Source organism: Caloenas nicobarica, chromosome 11, assembly GCF_036013445.1.
Source record: "Caloenas nicobarica isolate bCalNic1 chromosome 11, bCalNic1.hap1, whole genome shotgun sequence".
Lineage (NCBI taxonomy): Eukaryota > Metazoa > Chordata > Aves > Columbiformes > Columbidae > Caloenas > Caloenas nicobarica.
In genome coordinates this window covers 10,396,830-10,422,415 of record NC_088255.1, presented here as the reverse complement: position 1 = coordinate 10,422,415, position 25,586 = coordinate 10,396,830, and the positions used below count along the sequence as shown (strand labels likewise).

The window sequence follows — 25,586 nt, the reverse complement described above, 5'->3', positions numbered from 1 at the left end:
CCAGTACTGCTACTTTTTTTAATCCACCTTAGTATAAAATGTGGCACAACAACCACTGGGTTTATGTTCCAAACAGGGTCCTCCTTATTTACTTTTATATTTGTTTCCCTCTTTCCTGCAGGGCAGAGTTCAGCTGGAGCAGGGCTCGCTCACGATAACGAATGTCAGCCTGTCAGACGCGGGCATGTATCAGTGTGTAGCGGAAAACAGACACGGCATCATTTTTTCCAGTGCAGAACTGAGTGTCGTAGGTAAGTTTACTTTCCTGAATGCTGCTAACCTTCCAAAACCAGCAAAGCCTCAACTCAAGCTGGTTTTGCCGAGTTTCAGCATCTGAAGCAGAAGAGCTGCTGAGGATCTTGGACAAGTTGTTGTTTTTAAGTAAGGCGTGAAATGAAAACTTGAGCAAGTGGATAGACAGAGGACAGATTTTTTTTTTTTTTTTACGTCATCCTATCTTCCCATATTCATCCAGGTGACTGGGCACAGAGAGCTGGCTAGCTCACTCAGCCTCTTGCTGCTTAGAAGCGTGTTATGGGGAAACTTGAGCATTGCCTCAGTTCAGAGCACGCTGGACAGTAACTGCCTGCTCAGAAGCTGCAGAGACTGACTCTCATGAGGAAATGTTGAGAAACCACCCATCTGAGTAAACCTTTCACCATTCAAATGGCAATCATAATGCTCCTGTCCAAACCCTCACCAACTTCTGCCCCACCTGTTTTGTGTAGACCTACTCGTCCCAGTCAACATCAGGAAAGCTCCTGTGAATCCAGGTGGTTAAATAACTGACAGGAAGGAGGAAAGATTACAGAGCTAGACTGTTCTCGGTGATGCCCGGTGCCAGGACAAGAGGCCATGGGCCACCATGAGGGTGGTTGAACACTAGAAGAGGTTGCCCAGAGAAATTGTCACCTCCATCCTTGGAGATACTCAACACCCAACTGCACATGGCCGCAGGCAACCTGCTGTAGCTGCCCCTGCTTAGCAGGAGTGTGACAGGACCATCTCCAGAGGTCCCTGCCAGCCTCACCTGTCCTGGAGTCTGTACCTTGCTCACAAACATTGCTCTTGTATGAATGGCAGGCCTGGGAACCGATATGTCAGCATAGATCTGTAGTTTCAAAGGGTTAAATAGAATTCATGATTACAAACTAGTGATTTAGTTGTTTTCAAAGGAAGTGTTCAATAGCATCATTCCCCACTTTATCTTGATGAACAAAGCATGAGGTCTTTTCTGATTATGGCATTTTCAATATCGGTCATTTTTTATCAGCAGCGATAAATGCCTGCATAGAAAAAAAAATTCATTTGAAAGATTGTCATTGTTGCTGTTCAAGAAAAGTACAATAATGCTCAATAAATTAGACTTCACAGTGCTAAGATTTATTGGATGTGTTACTGCATGAAGGAAATCGAAATAAACCCACTGATGCTTTTCCTGTCTCTTCAAAACCCTGGTAAAAATGAGCCATTGGGAGGAAGGCAGATCTTCTCAGAAGACAGGGGCTTAGCCCTTGTTGGGGGGCACCTCTAGTGCCTCCCCATGCCCGGCAGCACCCACGGGCCAGCCTCCTGCCTGCACAAGAAGCAAAGACCTTGGAGAACCTGCGCCTGAAAACCTGCTGGAGAACTTGTATTTGGCTGACTCCTCATTTGAATTATGCAATCTTCCTTTTGTTTGTCAGGTGAAAAGTGCCAGGATGGTGTGCTGCAGATTAATATAAATGGATCTGTGGTTTAATTTGGCATATTTTGAAAGAAAAACAGTATGTTTTCCTTTTCACTAGAATTTTCAAAGGAGGTCAATATTCTGAGCTCTCACTGAGTAATGTTAGCTTTTAAACAGATCTTTCTGGGTATAAAAATGGTTATTTCAAAAAGTCCTGAAGTTAAGCACTTGAAATGATTAAACACCACTAATAGCAAGTGAGACTTACAGCAAAATTAAGTGAGAAAGAGAAATGGAAGATTACAGGCAGAGCTTTTCTCAGAGTGATTCTTTATTATTGTTGCCAATTTTTTTGCCCATGAGTCTTCAGTTGAAACCAGGATCTTGTTGTGCTGGGCATTGTAAGGATGCATACTAAGATGCAGTCATTGCATTAAAGAGTTTTCAAGCTTTTTTTTAAATTTAAAAAGGAAGGGTGGGCTTAGAATTAAAAAAAAAAAAAAAGCGAGAGAGAGAAATTAAAATCCTCATTTTGCAAACAAGATGTGAAGAAATTAAATGCATTACCCATAAAGTGGCACAGCGAAGCTGTAGTAGTGCTGAGACCTGAGCCCAGAGTTTCTAAATGTCAGATGGCAACATTTTGAATGTCACAGAATAAAACCCATGTCGTGCAACTCCTGTACCTCATGCAGGACCAAGGAGGAAATAGCAAATTACTTGCAAAAAGACCAGTCTAAACTGTTCATTACAGGGATGGAAATAACAAGATTATTCAAAAATCTATTTTGCCCATAAATTTTGGACAATCATCTGAGAAATTCTTTCCAGAAGTGATAATGTATTTATTATGATAATACAATATAAATAATAATAATCCACCCGGTTCTGACTGCATTGGTGTGAAGTCATCCTCAGGATGCTTCCTTTAATTTTGAAACATTTTCTATAGCCAATGCTAGTTTTCAGATGGCTCTTTTATGATCTTTGATAACATACATGTTTTCCTTTGTGTTAAAACGAAGTCAGCCATCAAAGATTAGACATAGAAGACAAGACAGCTCAGCAATTAGTGAACTCTGATTCCCGAAAGTAGAAGCCGAGATCTATTCGATCATAAAGCCCATCCCATTAGCAGTGTAGAATTATATTTTATTCAACTCTTTTTGCAGCAGGAATGATATCTAAAAGAATTAGGGAAGATGGGGTGCCCTGAGAAGAATGAATTTGCTTTCTGTATCACGTGGCGGGTTTTTCTCTCCCAGCTGCTTCAGGTGAGCTTTAGATCATTTTATGGAGCATCAAGCAGATGCAACACATGGTGGTCTAAACTGTCACCTCCCAGAGTGCAGCAAGAAAGTATGTTAAGGAAAATGCCGAAATTTTGGGGGATACAGGGATGAGGCAGGAGGCACCGAATGCAGGCGCACAGCTGGCAAAGAGAATGGGGAGAATTAGAGGGGGCTGGGCAGATTTTGCCACCACTGATCTGTCAGAAGGTAAACTCTTGTCAGCAAAGACATAGCAACAGGGCAAGAGTTGTTCATAAAACCCTTGTGCTGCCTCACCTATCTGCTTTGAGCTTTATGTGTTGAAAAAAATTAGTTGTTGCACTTGATATAAATAAAACCTTCTTGTTGTCTTTGGGGAATTCACTCCTAGAGTCAGTTTAGAGGCAGTCGCCTCAAAGCTCTGCCTGTCATCAGGTCCCATCAAATAAATCATTAAAAATCCTTTGAGGCAGGAATCAGAAGCCAAACCATCTCCTCCCTCCCAGGCCTGCCTTACAGCCAGGCTGTAGACTGTCTGCAGGGCTTTGGTGTTTGCTTCAATGAATATCTTACTGTTTGTCACAAAACAGAGGAGTGTGCCCTGGGGGAACTAAAAAAGATTATTCGAGAGTACTTTGTTCCCTGGTGCCTTCTTAAGTCTTGCTTTGTTTTGCTTGGTTCAAGACCTGGCCATGTCAAGGTCTCCTACCTTTACAGCATGAAAATAAAACACCCTGTTTATGCAACAGTTGTGAATATAAAGCATAAAGATGTCAATTTTTCTGTATGCTGTTGCTCTGCACGTAGTAATGTTTGACAAAATGGTGAACACACTATTATGACACCAAAAAGGAAATACATTATGCAGTTCATGCATGTGTAGTTCTTATGGGTGCTACCCTGAATAAGATGTGTGTGACACTGGGTTTCTATGGCCTGCCAAAGTTACTGGTTTCTGAGGTTTCTAGCTGAACAGGCATTTCTAAACAAGTAAAGAACTGAAGCATTCAGGTGTCTGTTCACCCCTTCTGTATGTGCATATAGTTCATAAAGCCAGATCATTTAGGAATTGCAGGTGAGAAGCAGGCCTGGAATATCATAATGTTCCAAAGACCCTGACTTTGTTTTTTCCAGAGGGAATTCTGATTTGTTTTGTGTTTTGTTTTTCTTTCAGCTATCGGTCCAGACTTTTCCAAAACACTCTTGAAAAAGTTAACTCTTGTTAAAGTGGGTGGTGAAGTAATCATTGAGTGTAAGCCGAAAGCTTCCCCCAGACCTACTTATTCTTGGAAGAAAGGAAAAGACATCCTAAGAGAAAATGAGAGGTAATCTCTTAAAGTAACCATTTCTTTCATTAGCTTGCTCCAACCCAGGGGCTTTCAGCAATGAAAGCTAAATTTGTCATTAATAGCTTCCCAGAATTGACTTGCAAGTAGATGTGAAAACAGCTAGTGTTCAGTCTCAAGGAGCTGGGGGTGAGGTTTCTATTCCTTTTGTGTTCATCCCAGTCTCTGTGTACTATTAAAGCATCCCTGCCCAAAAGCTGATAAAGATACATTCTAAGAAGCAAATATTTTGCCTCTGCATTGCTCTGAATAGCCATTGTTTTTCAAAAAATTTCCCAGGAGATAAAACTCTCCACTGCAAATTACACTGCTCTGGTACATTACTAAATGTCCCACAAACAGGAATTATTTGAAGTCAGTAGTTAATTTGGCAGTCCTAATGCCTGACTTGGAGATGGCTGTTTCAGCCTGGCCAAGTCATTTTTTTTTCCAATTCAAAAGGAAAGCATTAATAGGAAGTAGGAGCATACCTTTTAAATTCACGTGCATGGTTTTGCAGTGATTTGTTGTTGACTGTGTAGAGATGCAGTTGTGCTCCCTGTCCCACTTGTGCAGCACCCGAGAGCAGGACCTGGAGAGGTCTCTGTACTTGACAGTCCTCCAAAATATGATGAGCCATTAGGATTGATGGGAAAAATCCTGTCCTATTAGTAAATGTTAAAAAGCCAGAAATTACATGAAATTGTTATTTTTAAAAGCTTAAACCTGTCATATCTGTTCTTTTGTCTTGGAAAGTCTAGTCTTGTTCCATCTTGCCTGCTTGTAATGTATGTTGAAATATATACTATAGTGATGTACACGAGTATGTGAAAAGCTATTGTGAATTTAGAACCCAATGAGTAAAGTAATGAACAACCTATTTCTGACTGATTTAGTTCTTATTACCTGGTCTTTACAAAGCTATTGTCTATGGACTGTTCAACTTCGTCTCTTGGGATAGAAGAGTTGGGTGATCAATTACACGGAGCTTTCTCTAGCAGCCAGGGTACAAAGCTGTGCAAGGTCAAAGTTATAATAGATCAAGGTATATTGATTTCTAAAACTGAAAAAACTTATCCTTCTGGTGAAAATTGTTCAAAGAATGGGAAGTATTAAGTACTGGAAGTTTTGGCCTGTCAGGCCCATGAGTTCCTATCCATCTCCCCATCCTTACTGGCACAGTTTGTAGCTGAAATGGGCTATTTTCTCTGATGCTATCCTCCTAGACATGGCACAGTTCTTTCTCTTCATTTTAATTTGGGAGTGAGAGAGGAAGCATTAGTTTATTTGAGCAAGGGCTTAGGAAAGTAAAGAAATGTGAATGACTGTGCTTCTTGCTTGGTCACTGCTGTGCAATGCTGACAACAAAGTGATTTTTTATTGGGTTTTTTTAGCACTACTCTCTCATCTGCAAACTTACTTAAGTTGGATGCTGTAATATAGCAGAAACCCCTAGAACCTGATTTCCCAAGGAATCTGGTTCGGGCACTGGTAACATAAGGCTAGGTGGTAGTTCAAGTTGCCTGTGTGTTTATTTCCAAACAACTTTTGAACTGGTTATTTGAACTGGCTGTAGATGTTTCAGATGGTTTCCACCAAGGTCAGAAGAGGAAGAGACAGAACTCGGAAACTGCAGGTTTCTTCAAAGCTTCGTGAAAATAGGCAACTGGGAAAAGGAGACATGATTATTTCCCCTCAGTGAAACCCAGTCACCTGAAGTCATGGTAGACACAAGGGACTCCACACCAGAGCATCCATGAAGGGTGGGCACATCTGTGTGAGTAGTGTAAGGCTGTACCTACAGCATGTTTCTGACCGACCTTCTCCTGAGACACAGAGGCAAGAGGCAGGTATAGTCATAAAAACTTGCTAAGTCTTATATACCTTGCTATCTGCTGGTCACGGTCCCCGTGCCCAGGCAGATGTTAAGCAGTGGCTGGGAGGACAGGTTGTGACTACAAGTCCTCTGAGCATAACTCAGTGTTGAGCTCAAACACAAACCGCATCAAGGCTGAGGTGTTGGTGCTCGTGGCTGTGGCAGGTTCACTGCTGTGCTCCTGCAAGCACACCGTGCCAGGACCAGGAGCCTCTCACCCAAGCACCAAGCCCTGGATGGGAAACTAGACATGAAATGTGCCCAAGCAGGTGTGAAATTTTCTGCTACTTCAGCCGAGGCATTTTCTGCCAGCCAGATCATCCAGTGGGGCCTATCTGGCAAAATGTCTTAATGAACACCGCTCCATTGCCTTGGCAGTTGGACCTATTTAGTTCTTATACGCAGTTGATTGTGTCTCCCATGGGGACAAGGGTGTTGAATCCTTGCCATCACTTTTATTAACAACACCATCCTTGCAGTCTGTACCTGGAAACTGTGTCAAATGTGTAATCAGGAAATTGTATTGTCTTAGATGATTGTGGCATCGTTCATCAGCACTGTCTGACTTCATAGGCAGGAGACGCCAAGTGCCTGGTCCTCTGCTTAGGGTTGCTGTGTTTCTGGTTTCTTCAGTTGCTGAAATGTTATCTTCTCTTCCCTGCTGTCCTGGGGGACAGCAGCATTGACTGGAGTCCAGTCCTAGTACCTCCTTACACTCACTCTAATGTGTGGGCTTCACACAAGAACGTTCTTGGTGGTTGAAAAAAATCTGTTGAAATATAGGAAGATGCCAGGAAAAGCTGTTGCTGAAATCTCTTCATCTAGGGCAGCAAACAGAACTTTGAGACTGGCATGGGAGAAGAAACTTAAATGAAATCTCTGACATTAAAGAGTCCTTCAAGTTTCAGAGGCACCCAAACATCTGGATAGTTCACCAAACTGAACCTGATCATGTGAAGATTAATCAATACAGATGGTCCTTCCAGTTCTAGGTGGAGTTAAAAGCAACATTAATGTGTCAGTCCTTGCTCTGAATTCTGATGTACAGCCTGGTGGCTACCATGGCAATGGCTCGAGCATTTCTCCTGGGGCTCTTGTGACTTCGCAGATGGAGTGTAATGTTAGGGAGTCCTTGCTGGAGACAAATAGTGTGTAACAGGTTTCGCTGCTGGGACTCCCTACTCCGGCAGCTACTGCTTTCCGGGAGGCAAAACTAAGTGTGTTGTTCAATGTTTCCCCGGAGGGAAGAGACTACCATGGAAAAAAAAAAAAAGAGCTTTATTGGGTTTAGTTTCATATTCTTCTCTGGAGACTGAGGTAGTGTGTAGTGCACCCCTAATGAATAACCTGCCCTCAAGGTATCTCTTACTGGTGGTTGAGGACTGTGCAATTGTATTATTAGGAATTCTGCCCTGGGGTACAATTACATTATTGCAGTCATTAAAGGTAGTCCATCTCCATAATAATGGAAATCCTGCCTTGGAGGCTTAACTGAGTCAAAATAATGTTCATAGCCTGACTCCAGAAGGTAAATTTTATATAGAAACATCTATAGCACAGATATAGATATATTGCAAATGCTGCTTGGAAACAAAGGCTATTTCTATATGGGTAGAGATACAGAGATCATTTTCTATCCTTGATCTTCCCTTCTCATTTCAGTGCAAAACAGCGGTTATACTCTATGAGAAAGGTCTTCAGTCCTACTAATGCCACTCTGTACAAAGTAAGAGCAGGTGGGACTGCTGCCTGCCACCGTACCTCCCATCTTCCACACCATCGGGACATATATACTTTGCTCCAAAGCTGTCTCAGAAACCAAATCAATCATTCCTAGATATCAGTGGGAGTTACAGAGGTAAAGGGTAGTTTTATGTGAGATTTACCAGTATAAAACAGAAATCCATAGTTATCCACAAGTCTGGAAAAATTTCCGTTAATTGATGGCCCCTGTATAACACTGAAGTGAATGAAAGCAAGTCCTTAGTGGAGAGTCCTTTAAACTTCTGAACTCCTCAAGCCAAGCATCTTCCAGTCCACAGGATTTCCTATCTGTGACAATTATTTCCTGGCATTACATTGTACATATTATGAATTGACAGGAGTAGGAGGGGAAGTCACGGTAGTCAGATTGTTCTTGCAGGATTTCATTAATCCTCTCATAAAAATTCAATTACATCTAATGCCACAACATTAGATAAATTTGTTACTTAGACTAGTGTTTTAAAACCTTTATTTTCAGGTGATCTTATCACGTAAACCTTTCATGTCTTCATAATTACAGCATGACTCCCACGGAGAATTGCACTTGGTTGCAAGTGTGAGTGGTTCATCCTTGCAGCGGTGGAAATCAGAAGTCATTGTAGTCACCAGCTCGTTCGTTCAGATTTCCTGTGTGCAGGAGGGAGAATCAGGCTGTGTGTGATTAGAGACAAATCCTGGAGCAGAGCAGCGCCAGCTGAAATTTAAATAAGCCTCTGTCACAGCTGCTCCCACGCTCCAAACTGTTGGAGGAATGTCCCGCAATGGAACTGTAATTCTCTTTGAACTGTAGATCAGGAAGCATTTTAAAAATCATTTAAACCAGTTAATTTACCAGTTAATTTAAACCAGGTAATTTAAAAACAATTAAATCTCCTTTAATTTTGATGTTATTTTCCATAGCCCACAAAAAAATGAAGTTGCAGCCTAACAAATCTGCACATGTAGGTATGCAGCATCCAAGGGTTTGGCTGCAGGAGTCCTGGGGTTTAATGTCAGAGCTGAGACTGATCCTGTGATCTACATCCACAGACTGGGGCATTTTGTTACTTGGCTGCCCAGATTGAACTGTCTTTTAATAACTTACCACCCAAGACCATTTTGTTAGAGCATCTTAAGAAAATTTCACATGGAATTGGTCAAGGGATATATTTTGCTGTTGGCATGGAATAATTTTACTGGAGTAGAGTTGGAAGGGCTTGCTAGGTGCTGGTTTGTAATACAAGATTTGCATCGCTTTTTTTTCCTAAGTCTTTCCTCTTTTCTCAGGTGCTTTGTTTTGACTTACAGAAATGACTTTAATTTGCATGCAATAATGGTAATAATTACACTTATTTCAGACAGAGTGTTTCATTTTGTATATCAGTCTGTCAGAGAGACATAATGTCATTTCCTAGAACTGTTTATATGGTTCAAGAGCAGATGAGGGAGATGTCATGTTTCGGTCTCTGTCTACCATGGCTTCCTGCTGTGCTCATTCTTCCTTGCTCCCCAAGCATAGACTATGTGGAAGAAAACCAAAACAGAGTTGATTTAGGGAAATCCTATATTTCTGCCAGTCTTGTGTTTGTTAGCAGCCACCCACCAATGTGCTGGTTACCCAAAGCACAGTGACAGGCTGTGGTGCTGCAGTGGGGTGAAGCGTTTAGGTCTGGTCTAGTGTGGCACTGTGTTGGAGAGCCCTGCTCCGGGGTGCTTTGGGCATTGCTGCAAGGAGGGCAGTGGGGCCAGCAGTGTTGTCAGCTGTCTCGCACACTAGGTAAGAGCTTGCACACGTCAAAATCTAATGTGTATTCCCTTGAAACAGTGAATGTTTAAAATACACCCGCAATGGTCTTCATTCCCAATGTTGTCCTAAAGCTATTGGAAGACACATTTACCCTGCTGCCAGACGTGTACTCAGTCCAGGACAGAAAAATAATTGTACTTTTAAGCCCCAAAACAAATTGCTTTTCTCCTTTTCTCGTTCATGTAAAGCCCTTACATCATTAGAGCTGTTTCTTTTCTATGAATATACAGTGCATGCATTGTTTATACAGTTTAATTGTAAGGAAGGAAATTCATAAAAAAACAAATGATGTTCCGTGCTGGTAGCAAAGAATATGAAAGTGTCCAATTAAACAGCCACTCACTAGGACTTGTATAATAACAACATCTGTTATCTTAATTAAACAAGTTTCTGCATAAAGGGACCCTCATAGTGCACTTTGTTAGAGCAGGATCTGACCTAGATACTCCAGGCACACTCACTCTCTTCATGGAAATTTTCCCAGTTGGTCCCATTATCTTGCAGTCTTGACAAGCTTCATGATATATGAGCGCACTCTTGCACACACAAAGCCACACTGCTTAAAGCAGGAGGATTTTTATTTTTTTTTTAGCTGAAAACCAATAAAAGCACAGAAATGCAGCATATAGTGGCATTTACCCATCAAGTTGAGTCACAGCAACATTTGGAAGTGTAAAGAGTGCCCAGCTAACTTGGACCTTGTCAAATCACGTTCAGGAGAGAGAACCACACTTGCAGAAAGTGCTCATGATTCATTTTCAAAAGTGGTCTATGTGCTTCAGGGTTTAAGTAATTTAGGTCCAGATTCTTCCAGATGTTTCTTTGCTGCTCTCCACTGTAGCCTCGAGTCAGAGACAATCTAGAAGGGCAAGTTCAGTTTTAAAAGTCCTAGTGCCCTGGTAACTTCTGAAAAGAATATGAGGACTTGCAAGACTGGGAAGGAGCAGTGGGAGTTTGATGAGGGCTTGGGTTTTTGTACCTGTCTGCAAACAAAACAAACCAACCAAACAAAAAAAAAACCCAACAACAAACAGACACCCCCCCACACCCCACCCCCCAAAATCCCAGCCTTGTCAGAAGGAGATGTGTCTGCTGCTTGGAGCTGTGCTCGGGGCTGTAGGATACCAGGCAGCTGTAGCCAAAAAGCCTCTTGGCTTTTCTCTTATTACTTCAGTGTGTCTTGAGCTTAAAAAGTTGTATAGATTCCAATTTTTTATTTGTTGCCTCAAACTTCCTAATTAGTTGTTAATTACTTTAAACAGCCAGAAAGAAAATGGCAATAGGACAGACAGCACATCTTTCCCAGTCTGGTGCCAGGGTACAAACCGTGTTAATATTTTTATACTGATTACTTGAGAGATGAATTGTCAGCAGTAGCTTTTGGACACACAGTCTAGTGACACTTCAGGAGAAAATAAAACCTCAAAGGATGCTTCCTATCATTGTTTTGCATTAGTTGTGTTGACTGTCTTCCTTTTTTTTGCTTTTTAAATGATGCACCTGTGCAATTTCTTTAAGACAGACAGGTAACCAAACCATCAATAACTTGTCGGGTTTTCATTACATCCTGCCTAGGCAAAGTGAAAAATGACACCCTACAAATAGCTTTTTGAAGTTTGAATCGACAATGCAGCATTTGTCTTAGTTTTCAAAGACAATGGCAGAAGATGGCTCTACTTCATTGGAACATCTGAAATAACTGCCATGTCAACCTTAACGAATTTTCCGCAAAAAGAGAACTAAAATGAACCAGGAAATCACTTGATTCAATGGTCAGAGGTATTGGAAAGCAGCCATCCTAGGCTTGATGGCCTCGTGTTCATGGACTGTTTGTTTCTTGGCAGAAGCTGTGTTGTTCTGTTGTTCACAGTGTGTTTTAGCTTAAGCCCGTGGTGGCTGTAGATCTGTCAACTCAGCACTAAGTACCTGTAGTTTAGTGTGTGCTAACACTAAAAACCACTGGTTTGTGTGATCTAAAATTCATTGGTGAAAACCAGTCAGTTTTGCCATAGTTCTCTTTAGGAGTAGGTCATGGACCTGTTTTCTCTGTGTGTATCTACCAAAGCTAATACATCCTGTTGCTTTTGTAGTTTGAGATATCTGTCATACGTTTCTACGTGTAACCACATAAATGGTATCTTCACAAAGCTTAGCTGTCCATCAGCTTTCTGACAATTGATCCTTTCTTCAGCATTAAGTCGGCAACTGTAGTTCATTCTTGCATTGTCTTTTCCTTCTGTTTCAGGCCAAATATTTCTAGCAAAAGGTTACCTGAGAAGAGTTAGAGATTTATTTAGAATCCAGATTCAGTGCTGTTTTATTTCGTTTGTATGTATAAAGTAATTATGTTGATCCCTAAAATTTGCACATTCATTTATCTGCTCCTGTAGAGCTGGGAAATTATTTCCTATGACCAGCCACAAATTGTTGTCGAGCATACCTGAGATGCTGATGAATGTAATCCCAACCTACGCCAAGTGCCGGTGTTCCACAAATGAGACTCTCTCTCACACCTTGACACAGTCTCCTGTAACATCAGCAATCTATTCCTGTTTTCCCAGTAGATTATTTTCACTGTGGTGTTATTGTAGTAGTCAGGGATACACATGTAGGACATCATTGCCACTACTGCTGCTGCTGGAATGAGCTTGCGACCACAGCCCAGCCATGGTTTGACCCAACTTGCAGTGCTGCTGTGACCCAAGGTACCTACAAAAGTCAATGGGCTTGTGTATTAATTTTAAAAATAGAGCCCTGCTTGCAGAGGTGGGCGAAAGGAGAGGATGAAGCATCTAGAGAGCCCCATCTTGGAGCCATCAGACCTCCAGAGCACAGTAAGACATGTCCTGTGTTTACACATCCTCAACAGAAATGCTGTCACTCGCTGTGTGCCGTTAAATAGCTGCTGCTTTTCCTGCTCGAGGTGTCTCATCTTTATGATGATTAAATTCATCTCTAGGTACCATGCATACGACTCCAAATTATTTCTCCCTCTCTGTAAAGACGCCCCAGGAAAGAGCGAGTTCCTCCCCGCGGTGCTGTTGTGTCGGAGGCGGCAGGATCTGGCTCCCAGCAGCGAGGCAGGTTTCTCTCCGTTGGGAGCATACGCTGCAGCCAACGCTTTCAAAAATAAATGCCTGTAATTAGTCTCCTAAATGCAATTTGAGATTGATGTGTGGTTCATACTTGTCCTCCAATTGAAGAAAATAGTAATAATGATTTTAGTAAGTCAGTAGCATTTTGAAGGAAAAAACTATTATCAAATATTTCTTCTCTTGGATATTTTCACAAGAGCAAGAAGGTAATGATTTTACAGTTAGAGCCACAATTTAAGAAATGCATGTTTAACATCCAAGGAAATAATTATATGTCTATGGGGGAAAAAAGATTCCTAATGAACTTTTCAGACAATCTACCAGACTTGGTGATATTTTTGGTAATTATTTAAATATCATTTTTATGTGATGTGTGTCCTTGGATCTTGCAAATCTATGTTAATGCCAGTTACAAGTGGAATGGGTAATTTATCTTTGTACTGTGGGCATTTTTTATTGAAACTAGAGGAAAAGATGTTTTATCTTTGAAAGACTATGCCTTTGGGCTTCTATTCGGGTGGTATCAGCTGGAACAAATACGCTGAGAACGCATTTACTGCTTCTGCTCTAATCTCACAAATGCTTCCAGAAATGGTTTGTGTCAGCAGCTGATGCACAGAAAATCTTGCACGGATTTTTTTTTCTCATAAGAAAATAATTTTTATGAGCTTCAGTGGAGTTCCTTTGATGCTCGTGTTCTCCAAACCTCCAAAGCATTTACTGTAGGTGATGGCTTATCCTTGTTGGGAAGGGAGTTGTTGGTGAGGGTGGCTGGAGGCTGCGCTGCCAAATTTGGTTCTTTGGACTTCTCCTGTCCTTCTTCATAGACCAGGAGAAGTCACTTAATCTCCATGCCTCTGCCTATAGTCACTGCCTTGGAAAACTAAGCACAGCGAATATTTCACCTGCTGCTTTCCACACAAGATTCATGTCTCAGAATTCTGAGTATGAGAGAATGCTTTGTGGAGAGCAGCATGTCTCTGGGTGGGTAATTGTGCAAAAAGGGATGTTTTAGCCTTGCACAGGGCAGTTTGCAAGTGTACTTTGTCCCTCCCCACCACCAGCAAGAGCTGCTCCAGAGGAGAAGTCCTGGGGTGGCTGGTACCCACGAGGAGCATCCCCGTCCTCCACTGGGCTGTTGCAGCAATCATGGTTTATGGCAAATGGCCAACTTAGTCTGTGAAAATAAACCGAGAAGTCAAAGAGCTGTGTCAAAAGGGCAGTTTCCCAGGGGGAATGGTCTTCATTTCCCACCAAAATCAATGGAAAATTGGCTCTTTGCACCATTGGACCCTTCCAGACTCTCAGAATCTTCCCACATAGCTCAAATTATCATTGTTTCATGTTTAAGGAATAGAAGCTGTAAAATTGATCTTTCCTTTGCTTTACTCAAATCTGCTTCCTCAAATATTTATTTTCATGACATGGTCTTTCTTACTGTATTTATTTTAATTTTCTGTTAGTGAAAAAAAGAGCAGTAAGGGAGAGAAGGCAAAAGGTTTCTATTATTATTATTAATATTTGGAATTCACCACAGCCTGCTCATTTCCTTCAGGGTCCTTAGCAGTGCCTGTGTATGGTTTGGTTTGGTTTGTTTTTAAGAAATATATTTTGTGGAGAAACTGGTCTTAGATAACCTAGTGATACTTTTATATTTGAATTCCGACTCTAGGAATCTTTAAACAATTTATGTGAAGTCTCTAATAGCTGTAAGTGCTCACTTCTTTCCCTCTCACCACCCCAGTCCTTTGGGATGAGGTTTTATCAATTCCAGACTTGTCTTAAAAATTTACAGGCCAAAGGGAGAATGATGACAAAACACAGCTTTTGTGTTTATAGTTATTAATATAGGCTGGATACAGTATTATTTATTTGGACTGCTCCATTATTGCAGATAAACAATTTGTTGAAAAAGAAAATTGTGGGAGAACTTAGCATGCCAGGTCCCTGACTGGTTTAAGCTGATATTGAATTCAGTGGAGTTATGTTGTTTGATGTTGCCAAAGGGGCCCCTACTATTTTCTCAAAAATACTTACGTGAGCAAAGTATGTTTTATTTTTTTTCTCTCTCTCTAGAAAGATACTTACATTTTTTTATGATAATTGGAAAGAAGTGCAGTTTATACTCTCCTCACCTTTAATTCTTCTTACTTAGCAAGCCTGTAAATGAAAAGCCTAAAAAGAAAACACATTTACACACAACAGTTCACATCTCTGGAAGAAGCATTCTTAGTATTTTCTTGGAGATCAATATTGAGAAATCACTAAGAAAAACAAGTGTAATACTCTGTAATTTTTTTTGGTGCAGCAAGGTTAAGAGCAGCTATTACCTAGAAACACCTTCCAAAAGATTTGTTTGAATTCTTTGTGCTCTCAGAGCACAGAAAATGCCAAATGAACCCAAATTCTGTGCACCATAGATGTGTAGGTGCTGTTCCTCAGTGCCATCTCCAGCCCAGTGTTTTTGACTTGAACAAAATATAAATATTTTGGAGACTGAGAAGCACACTCGTGACCCCAGTAGCCCCACGTAGTTGTGCCACACGCAACCTCAGGAGTTCAAACACTTCATCCTAAGGCTCTTTAGCTCCTTTTAAAATGCATCTCCAGCAAAGCACATGGGAAATGTCTGAACTCAATGGAACAGGATTTTACCTCAGTTTATTTTGAGCAAATATAGTTCTTACCTGAGAATTAATTATAGGGAGTTTACTGTTAAGAGACCTGCCAGTTGTCATGGATAAGGCAGGCCTTATCTAATGTCTGCTTTCACCAGGAAAAAGACATACACTAAATTAAATGGGCTTTGACTGAAGCTCTAAATTACATCAGGCTTTTCTGTGAACCATGAAAAGACAAGTAGTTATAGACAAATAAGTATCGAAGCAGCTGTAGGTAGTTATCTAAATCAAAACTAGCAGGTTCTGGACAAGAAGTTGCATATGTATAGAAGACTGCCTGTGCAGTTTGACTGTCTACATCGGGTGTGAGTTTAGATGGGTGATCAAATGGAAACTGCTGTAACGCAGATCTAACCAACGGTATCATCCTGCATTTCACCTGAAGCTATCCTAACGGCCGCTAAACATGGACCCAACTTGTCCTGTCTTTGCTCGTGTTGCTGCCCTGACCATAGCCCTTGGGATGCGTTGATGTCCCACGTTGGTGGCAGTGCAGACGCCGGCCATTTCACACTCTTTTTCAGAAACATTTGGGCTAACAGCATGTGGGCAAAGCCCAAGCCTGGAAAGCCCTGTCTGGTTATGGGGGGATGCTGAGCATTTTTCGCCAGTATCGAGGTTGGGTAGGAAGTCTCAGGTGGTGTGATGAGGCACTGGCTGGGGGTTAGCATCAACACTCCCCACTCGTCCTCTCCTCCCAGCACACCGGGGGTCACTGCGGGTGTTGAGTGAAGCCCAAGAAGTTGGCTTTGATGTTGACATATACTTCAATGGGAATTAATGTGCCAAAGCAGAAAGCTCTGCCCTTACTGTTATTTATTTACACAACATAAATGTTATAGTCACATATGAAGACAGCATCCCAGGGCCACAGAAATTATTAGCTGTGGACCATGCTCTGAACCAGCCCATACTTCAAGTGATGAGCAGGTACTCGTGAGTGGTGTCCCTGACTTCAGGGAGCACTGTGCTCTGAGCAGTAAATCCGTCTCAGGCAAACCTGTGAGTGTTTCTAAATTTCACTGCATTTTCCTGAAATAGCCTAATGTGCAATACTGCTTTTATGAGATCATTTTAATAATCCCAGTCTCTGCCTCATTGCATGGGAAGCATTATTGAAAAGGTAATAAACTGCTACAAAGACACGTGATAGAAATAGAAATAATTTGATAAATAATGCAATTGCCTGGAATAATTTACATTTGCAGTAGAGTTGTGGCATGAAGTGAAGTTGCTGTAAGGCTAAAAATTGCTCTAGGTATTCCTGCCTATGGACTATGGGAAAAGGCTGAGCAAATACACCGCGGAGATTGCAGTCTGGTATATCTCTTGCTTTTGCTTTTTTCCTCTGCTTCCAACCGCCACAGCCCAGGCAAGGCTCTGGAGGATGGACAATAGGCCATTCATCATGTCGGCTGAAATACAGTGTTTTTTCACAGGTACATTTAGCCTAAATCCTCTCTCAGAAGACAGATTATCTCTTAGAAGAACTCTAGCACCACAGTCTCTTTTCAATAGCCACGTCAACCACTGCCACAAAGGCTGTACATGAAGGGATCAATGGTAGTTTTATCTCAAATTGCACTCAGTGTGTGTTTCTTCCAACTGACATTCATTTAAATGCTTGCTCTAAGACATCTTTTCTCCCTGTAACAGAAGAAGGATTGGACATCCTAAGCATTGTTTCCTGGGGAAAAAAAAAAATTAAAATATTCACTTGGCTAAGCACAAAATATTTCAGAGGTATGTGTTTAATCAACAGTGAAAGCAAGTATAGTTATGCTTGTATTTCATTAATTAAAATGCTAAAATTATCAGATAAGAAACAACATACCTTATTTCATTGTAGCAGTGCTAATAAAACCATTTGAGAAAAAGAGGGGAAAAAAAAAAAGTCATTTTCTAGTTATGAGAACTTTGCTCGAAAGAAGCATTGGAGCTCTAATCTGCAGTCTGGTAGTTGAGCTGCCCGCCTGCATGCGGCGTCCCTGGGGAAGATAACCATGACCGTCACGACTGCCATATGCACTGCATCTGTGATCCATTCATATTCTGCACATTTCCTTCTGCTGAACAGAAAAATAGAGGGCAAGCTGAGAAGAATATATTGAGGGATACCTGCAGCATCGTCTGTCTGGTGCAGATCTTCTATCAATGATGTGTGTACTTTGCAAGTTAGAAAAAAATTTGCAATGGAAAGGTTAGTGCAAGGACCTACTACTCATCCCTGCAAAAGCTTTCACCTGGCAACTGCGAGATACAGGTGAGGCTGAACGACCCCTGGCTCTGCAGTGCTGGTTCCTGGACCCACAGAGATTTTCTTTTAATTAAACAACAGAGCAAGATGTTACAGAACATACTGTAAGTCTGGGATTTTTAAGCAAACATTTCGTCAAAGCGTGAGGTCAAACCTGAGCAGCAGGTCGTAGGTATGTTTTGGTAGATGCAAGTGATGCAGTCAGAAACCCAAAGGTCAGATTTCCTTGGAGCTGGGCTGGAGGTAATTACTGACACTCAGTTTTATTATGCACTCTGGGAGTTTTGCAGTTTTCAGTCATCATTTATATTTCAAATGAGGGCTTGATGTCGTTTTCAGAAAGTCAATGATAAAACTCTACTGATCTCAGCAAGACATATTCTATCTCTAAATGCATATGTTACTGACTGAGAAATATTTATCAGCTCCTGGGAATCCTGCCCAGCAGTGGGGAATGCTGCAGTGAGCTACACGAACCAGATCTATTGCACTCAATTCAGGGTTGGAGGTAACGTGATGGGCAACTTAACAGATGCGATGATGTGGCTGTGATGCCAAGGTGGGACCTTTCTAGGTAATATGAGTGTCTTAACATAGCAGAGCTCTGTGCAATTCTAACACGTTTAGATATTTGTCATCCATAAAGATGACTCCTTCTCCTTCATGTACATTTCAAGGTTCACACCAAGCAAACAGTCAAATGCTTTAAGAGGCTTCCAGTCCTGCAGAGCTCACAAAGGGCAGGCGCAGTTGTCGGGCACGCAGCATCAACAAAACCTGGTGCAGAAACCATGCCTGTTGGTTTTGGAAAAGGCTTCTTTAGGGTAATGCAAAGTGTTCAGCTTGCAACTTTTTGCTGCTGCAGCAGCAAAAAAAATGGGCAAGGAAGGCTAGGGAGAAATGTTTTCAGCATTTTTAAAGGTCCTTTGTCCCCAGAAGAGTTTTGATCAAAACACTGACAAGGTCAGCTCTTCCTGAGGTAGAACCCAATGCTTTGGTTTAGGAAACAAACGACCTTTTTATCTCCTAATTTCAGATGTGTCTCTGCTCTCTGTGGACCTGAAATCTCAGTTGACAACACAGACCAACAGATTCTCCCTTACAAATGCTATGTTTAAAATAGATGACCTTTCTTTATATAAGGATGCTAACCTATCTTCTATCATCTCTTTTTTTCAAATGGATATTTTTATCTTCTTTGATTTTCTCTGGTATTAGCAATGACCATGAGCCAGGTAATCAGTAGAGCAGTTGCATTAACCTGTATAAGAAGAGATTTACCTTTTTAGTTGTTGTTAGCACTGTTGTGGTTAGTAGTGACAGGGAACCCAGAACATCCAATAGCAAGTCAGGAGCTCATTTTTTGGGTTTGCGATGGTTTAAAGAGGTGCATATTCAGCAACCAGCACTCTGTTCTGAAGTAATACACATGTTTATTGGAATGTGGTTTATTTTTATGTCTTCCTAGGCATCTTATTAGATAACATTTGGGGGATCTATTTCAGCAGAAGAGGAAGAAAGCGTACTGAACAGTGCTTCATTTAATTTGAACTTTGTGTCTTGAAAAAACTTCTTCAACCAAACTGCTAAAAGTGTTTGATGAAGGGATGTTTGCTTTCAAGCCAATTAGCAGTTTGAGAACCCTTGGTGGCCCGAAATGACCCCATCCTCTCATTTAATGCAGATACGTCTACAAAGAACAGTTGTGAATAAGCAAAATCAGTGAAAGCTCTTCCTACTTTCTCAATTAACTGTAAGAAATTTCAAAGTGTTAAAATAATTACTCGTTAACTTCTAGCACATTGGATTCAAATTAGAGGACAAAACATTCAGTGTAGAAAAGCACCTTCAGCAAAAAGAACCACATAACCATAATGCCTCCTAATCAGTGAGTCACAGTAAGGTTTTAATGGTCTGATATATTTAAAAAAATCAGTTCATTTGCACAACTATTGGTCAATTTTAATGCTGGTCATTTACAAGAGTGTGCAGGAAATTAGTTGCCAGATGGGAATGAAACATGCCTGGAGCTTGTCTGGGGAAGGGGCTTGAAGAACTCGGTGCAAGTCCCACCTGAACTCTTTGCAGCATATTACCAGAGTTAAAGGATATCTTTGTGCTCAAATTGTAAAGCCAGCCAGCTGTAGCTTTCAGTTTAGAAAAGGAATGAGATAAAGACAGCACTAACTCCCTGAGATGTGCCAAAGCCAACGATGGATTGACTGTCCTTATCCAAAGGTCGTCTCGAGTGATTGAGTCCACATTAACTACAAACTAATTTTGCACTGGAAATAAAGACAACTTAGAAGGAAACCAATAACATGAGGAAGACAAAGAAAAGGCATTAGAATTTGAAATTAAAGCTAGCTTCATCAACAGATACAATTAAAATGATCCATGGAAGAGATTATCCAGCAAATAGGTTCCAAGCATATAGCTAAAAGTAAAATATAAATAAATAAAAATAAAATCTCAACTGTACAGAAATAGCCGAAAACATTACTTTCTTCTGGATTTCTTGGGATGGCAAAAATGCTGAAGGAGTGAGTGCAGAGCCTGGCATGGGCAGCACTGGAGCCACATGGTCCTTCTTGAGCTGGAGCATGTTGCTGAGCTTGTTTTGTTGTTTATATTGATTTGAATTTTAATGCATGCCAAGGGCACCTTCAACTTTTAGAAAGGCACCGTTCTTTTCGAAGACCTGCAGTTAATAAGAGCAGTAAGTAATTCCTTGGGAGCTTCTGGTGCTGCCTCTGCCCAGGCTCCAGCACTGGAGACCAGTGTGGCAAGCCCTGTGCTCCAGTGCACGTTTAATGTAATAAGTGCATTGATTTGTGCCAACATAGTCGTGAAGATAAGAGACAAGTAGCTATATACTACTCTCTTCCAATTATTGAGCTGCAGCAAGTGCTACAGAAGCAAATATATGGCACTGGAATCCTGCAATAATAAATTACGTTAGTGAATGTTACTGACTGCAACAATTTGGAGACCTATAAGCCAGTTGAGAAACTTCTATTAATATCACTGCTATTGATGTATGAATATAACCTCTGTCCCTGGTCTCTGCCAGCTGACCTGCGTGTTGTTGTGCTGCTGCAAGAGCAGGTCAGGGAGAGGGTAGCCAGGATGGAGATTTGGTGGCTGCTGTCAGAGTAGGCTGTTCTATGGCCGTAAGGGACAGAAAAAGCTCATGCTGATTCATACAGTCTGTTTCATAAAGACTTCTCAGGTAGGAAGTACTTCTGCAGTGGTGCAAGTATTGTTTGCAAAGTTTCTTTCTGCCTGATTTCTCAGTGCAGTTGCACAGAGCTTGATTGGTGTTAAGGATGCAAGAAGGCTTCTTCATTTTCTTTCAAATTAGTTAAATTGGGAAATAATTGAGCAGGAGAAGGCAGGAATTAATACAAGATTTTCAGTGTAGGTCTCAAAGGGGAGAAAGCAGATTGTGCTGCAAAATGTGATACTGAAGCAGACAACCAAGTATTTTGCTAAAAGAGGTGATATTAGGCTGGGGAAAAGATTTTTCTGGAGTCTCTTTAGATTATGCCTCCATGAGACACAGGTCATTCATGCTTTGATGGGATTTGCTGGGCAGGATCAGGTTTTCTGTTTTAATTGAAAATGGATCAGGAGACAAAGCTAATTGGGAGAACAAGGAAAGCCTCAAATGCAGCCCTTGTGCACGAGGAGGAGCCAGGGATCACCCCAGGAATTAACCTGCCATCCTCTCCTGCATCTTGCCCTCCAAGAGACATGTACCACTGCAGAATAAAAATGCTGTTGTGATGGGAATACGTATGTGAGGAGGGGATGGGAATGAAATAGTGTGTTGGTTGGTTTCTTGTTGGTTGTTTTTTTTTTTTTCAACTTGCAATGCAACTGCAGATATGCCCCATGGGCTGAGTTTTACTGCAGGCAGAGAGGTGGAATGTGCGGAGGGGAAACTTGGCAGCTTGGTACCCTTGCTGAAAAGCCATCAGCCTTCTTGGAAAAAAGCAGCAATGAAACACCTGCTTCATTTCTTCTGTTCAACAGAAGCTTTTACGTTGTTAAGCAGCAAGCGTGGAGATTTTGAGATGTAGCCTGTGTATCACGTGTTGCAAGGGTTGTCATGGTGAATGCTGAATATCAAATACAGACATGTGTAAAACCTACACAAGCTGCCGGTGTATAAATTAAAGTTGCCCCCAAGTAAAGACACAGAAACCTCATGTAAATGATGCATCAGTATTTATTAATTATGTCCTAAGAGTTTTCTGTCAGCTAAACTCCCTCTGTAATGGGCAATGCACTGTCTGTTGTTCAAAACATCAATAATTAATGCAGACTCAGAAGAGTTTTATGTTAACTTAAAAAATATGTAACTTTTCTGTCTGCTGTCTTCCCAGAATCACTGTTTTGGACGATGGGAGCCTCCGGATTGTCAACGTCACCAAATCCGATGCGGGAAGTTACACCTGTGTGGCCACAAACCACTTTGGGACAGCAAGCAGCACAGGCAGCTTGGTTGTGAAAGGTAATTGCAATTTTTGTTGCATATGACTGATATTCCATTTTAGCGTCCAAGAGCATCCCAGGCAGCTCCATGCATGTTACCCCTTTCCCATTTGATGCTGATGTAAGTGTAGCCTTGGGGATTAAATTGTCTTTTGCATCTCAGAAACCTGATGAGCCTTGTGGGTTGGAGACGTTAACAGCAAGAAGGTGTCTGTGGTCACGCTGACTGAGGGTGCTTGCAGCAAGTTAACGTATTTGTTTTCATACATAGTTTAAAATTATACCGCAAATGATACGTGAACTGTAATACAAAGCCAGATCCCTTGTCTGTATCACTGTATGACTTGTTTCTAGCAATGGCCAGTAATCATGTGTGAGAAATATTTGCTGTCACTGCAGCCAGCTGTGTCCTAAGATTCAGTTTTACAAAGGACATGCATAACGCCATGGTGCGCCTGTAGAGAAGTGTTGCCCTCAGCATGCTGAAGTTAGGTGGTGTCCTTTAAAAACATCTCTTATCTAGTTAAACTTCGTTTATTCTTGTTATTCCTAAACTTCTATTATCTTTTTAAAAAACCTTCTGAACTCTTTAATACATCTCATCTTGTTGCAGAATGATGCAAGAGTTTCAGCATTGCAATTCAATGTTATAGTTTTTGAAAAGATGCACAAACTCTGATTTAATTTCACTATTTCTTATCCAGGGCTGGATTTCTCCATTTCAGAAATTCAAAGCATTTATTTATGTGTGTTCAGAATTCTTCTGTCAAATAGTGTTTTCAAAAACAAAAGCTATAACATTTGACGAAAGTATTTCAAGTAACAGTTTGATAAACAATGAGAGACACTGACAGATGTCTTAAATTAATTTTTGGCCTGCTTACCACTAATCCAATGTCTGATGAATTATTATAGGCAATGAACATATAGATGATTACACTTAAAATCACTCTTCATTTCCTCCTTATTTGGGGAAAAACCTGTATTGGATAACAAATCAGAAAAGATTGATTACAAAGCAATAAATCAATCACAAAGCTGTAATGCTGCCAGTTTTAATTCTCCCATATATTGGCATTGATGGATAGTATTTGGTGAGAGCCTCTCCCCATCAATTATTTTTATGCTATATAGGGAATACTTCAAAATATTTCAATGCAAGTTTTAATCCATGCTTTTTTATAGTCGTAGCACATTTCAGCAAGTAATGTCAGGATCGAGCAAGCGCTGATAAAGCTGCTGAGCCCCTGTCACAGTTACGAACTGCTGGTGACAGTGGCACAGCAGCAGGTTTTCCTCAGAGCAAAACGTTTGCCTCCACCTTAGCTATCCAGCCAGGTATTTATAGTTAGATGGGATGTTTCTGGGGTTGTGCTTCATGGCACATCCCCAGGGCTGTGTTATCCCTTTGTGTCTTCTGCTGTTGCATAGTGATACCAAGAGTTCTTCAGATTTGGGATTGTTTTGAAGAGCTTGCATGGCATTTGCCCTGTGCCCGTGTCAGTCCCTGCAAACAAAAACAGAGGCAAGTGAAGATCAGCATTAGATCTGTATGTGAGCTGACTCTGCCTTTTCCTAATCTGTGTCATCCTGAGGAGGCACCCACAGCAAATAGCTACGAAAGCAATGCTGAGGAAAAACAAATGCATAAAAGACCTTGTCTATTATTAAAACAGTCGATCAGCTACGGTCTGCCCCAGAGCAAAACTGGAGAGCAAAATGATAAACGCAGCCCAAACGTCCTTTCCCGGCCTCCACGGGGACCGCAGGAGGGTGGTGGCCTGTGCTCGCAGCGGCAGGGACCGGCTTGTCTTCTCCAGGCTGCGCGCAGCTGAGGTCCTTCTGGTTTCCCGAGTGCTGCAATGCATCAAGGGCATTGAATCAGGGTCTGCAGTTCAGGGACAGCTTGTAGCACCGTGAAAAAGCCGGTCGTTGAAAACGGGAATGTGTTTTGTTTCTGTTATTGAAGAGTCATGCTTCCGTAGTTCGTGGCTTTATCCTTTCTTCCTTGCGGTACCCAAGGAATAACCCGTAACTCCGAGCACAATAGTCAGCAGCAATTGTACCTGATCTTTGGGTTCACGTGGTTTACAAATCACTTTTCTTTGCGGTAAGGTTATAAAGGATTAGCAAGTGGTTTTTTCTCCCTGAGTGCTCCGTTTTAACTCGATTCCATTAGCATTAATGGGAGCGGCACATGTGCATGAAGCAGAGAATAAACTCTTAAGCCCAAGATGTGGATATTAACAGCAAACCGAGAAATGCAATTTCCAAGTCTATCCCATAAAAAGTATAAAAGAGCAGAAACTATTCTGAACTCCAAATGAACTGTGTAAAATACTGTATTTTATACTGAAATGCTTGAGTTTCTCTGCCCTAAGTAAAACACCAGGAAGTTTTGACGGAAATATGACTGAATACCTTATTTTAACTCAGTTTTGCAGTGTACAAAAAGCCTAATTTATCAGCTGATAAGTTTTTTGACCTTAGGATATGCTTCTATTCTTTTCTAACTTATCTGATGTCATTGAGTAAAAAACCGTGAAGGTCAAAAGACATTTCCTGTGTTTTCTTTTTTTCTTTTCTTTTTTTTTTCCTTTTTTTTTTTTTTTTTTTTTAATTTTCTCTCTCGGGGCCAGGTGCTGACAGTGTCAAAGACAGTGTAGACGAGGATGGGAGGAGAAGAATATCTGTTACACCAGAACCAAGGAGCTTAAAATAAATCTCTGGCAAACAACCAGATAGGGATGAATAAATATTCATATTATGCATGAGTAGACAGCTTAAAAAATATGAAATTCTGACGGGTGCCCATAGGGCTGTGTATTAACATGCTGTTGTCAGAACTGGTGAACCTCAGTGGTTTTCCGAACCAGTGAGGTTGTGGTTTGGGTTTGTTCTGTTGGCTGGTGCTAAACAAGAACCACTCTGGCCTCTGAGACCCGAAATCTTGCAAACTTGCATGTATGGTTTGACCTTTAAATTAAAAAGCAGGATTGAATTTGTAAGGATAGAGAAGAATCCCACAGACAGTGTTCAGAGCTATGTAAAACATGCTATGTGCTTACATGTAGTATAGAAATATTTATTTTCCATCTCTTTTTCCCCATTTTTTTCTTCTACTTGAGGCTAAATGTTCAATTCTTCTGACACACAGAAAGACTATAGACTCTCTAAGTACTGGGGGATTAAATGACAAACTGTAAACAGGCATAGACTGTACAATATGAGTTTATTTGTATTTAATGCAGTAATATAAATTGGCTAATATAGCAGCAACTCTGAAATAGGAAACTAATTTCAAGACATTGCAAGCTCTGAATATAGGAAGCACAAGAAGAGGCTCCTGGTGCTAATGACCC

General features: G+C 41.1%; 1 protein-coding gene across 1 annotated transcript in view; it reads left to right on the top strand.

Annotated features, from left to right (window-relative positions):
• Positions 1-25,586, top strand: part of LOC135992861 (contactin-4) — a 161,764-nt gene that overhangs the window by 100,518 nt on the left and 35,660 nt on the right. The window contains exons 9-11 of the mRNA XM_065642267.1: positions 122-251; positions 4,115-4,265; positions 22,116-22,243. Coding sequence (XP_065498339.1) covers positions 122-251; positions 4,115-4,265; positions 22,116-22,243 — 409 coding nt within the window. The remainder of the gene's footprint in view (positions 1-121; positions 252-4,114; positions 4,266-22,115; positions 22,244-25,586) is intronic.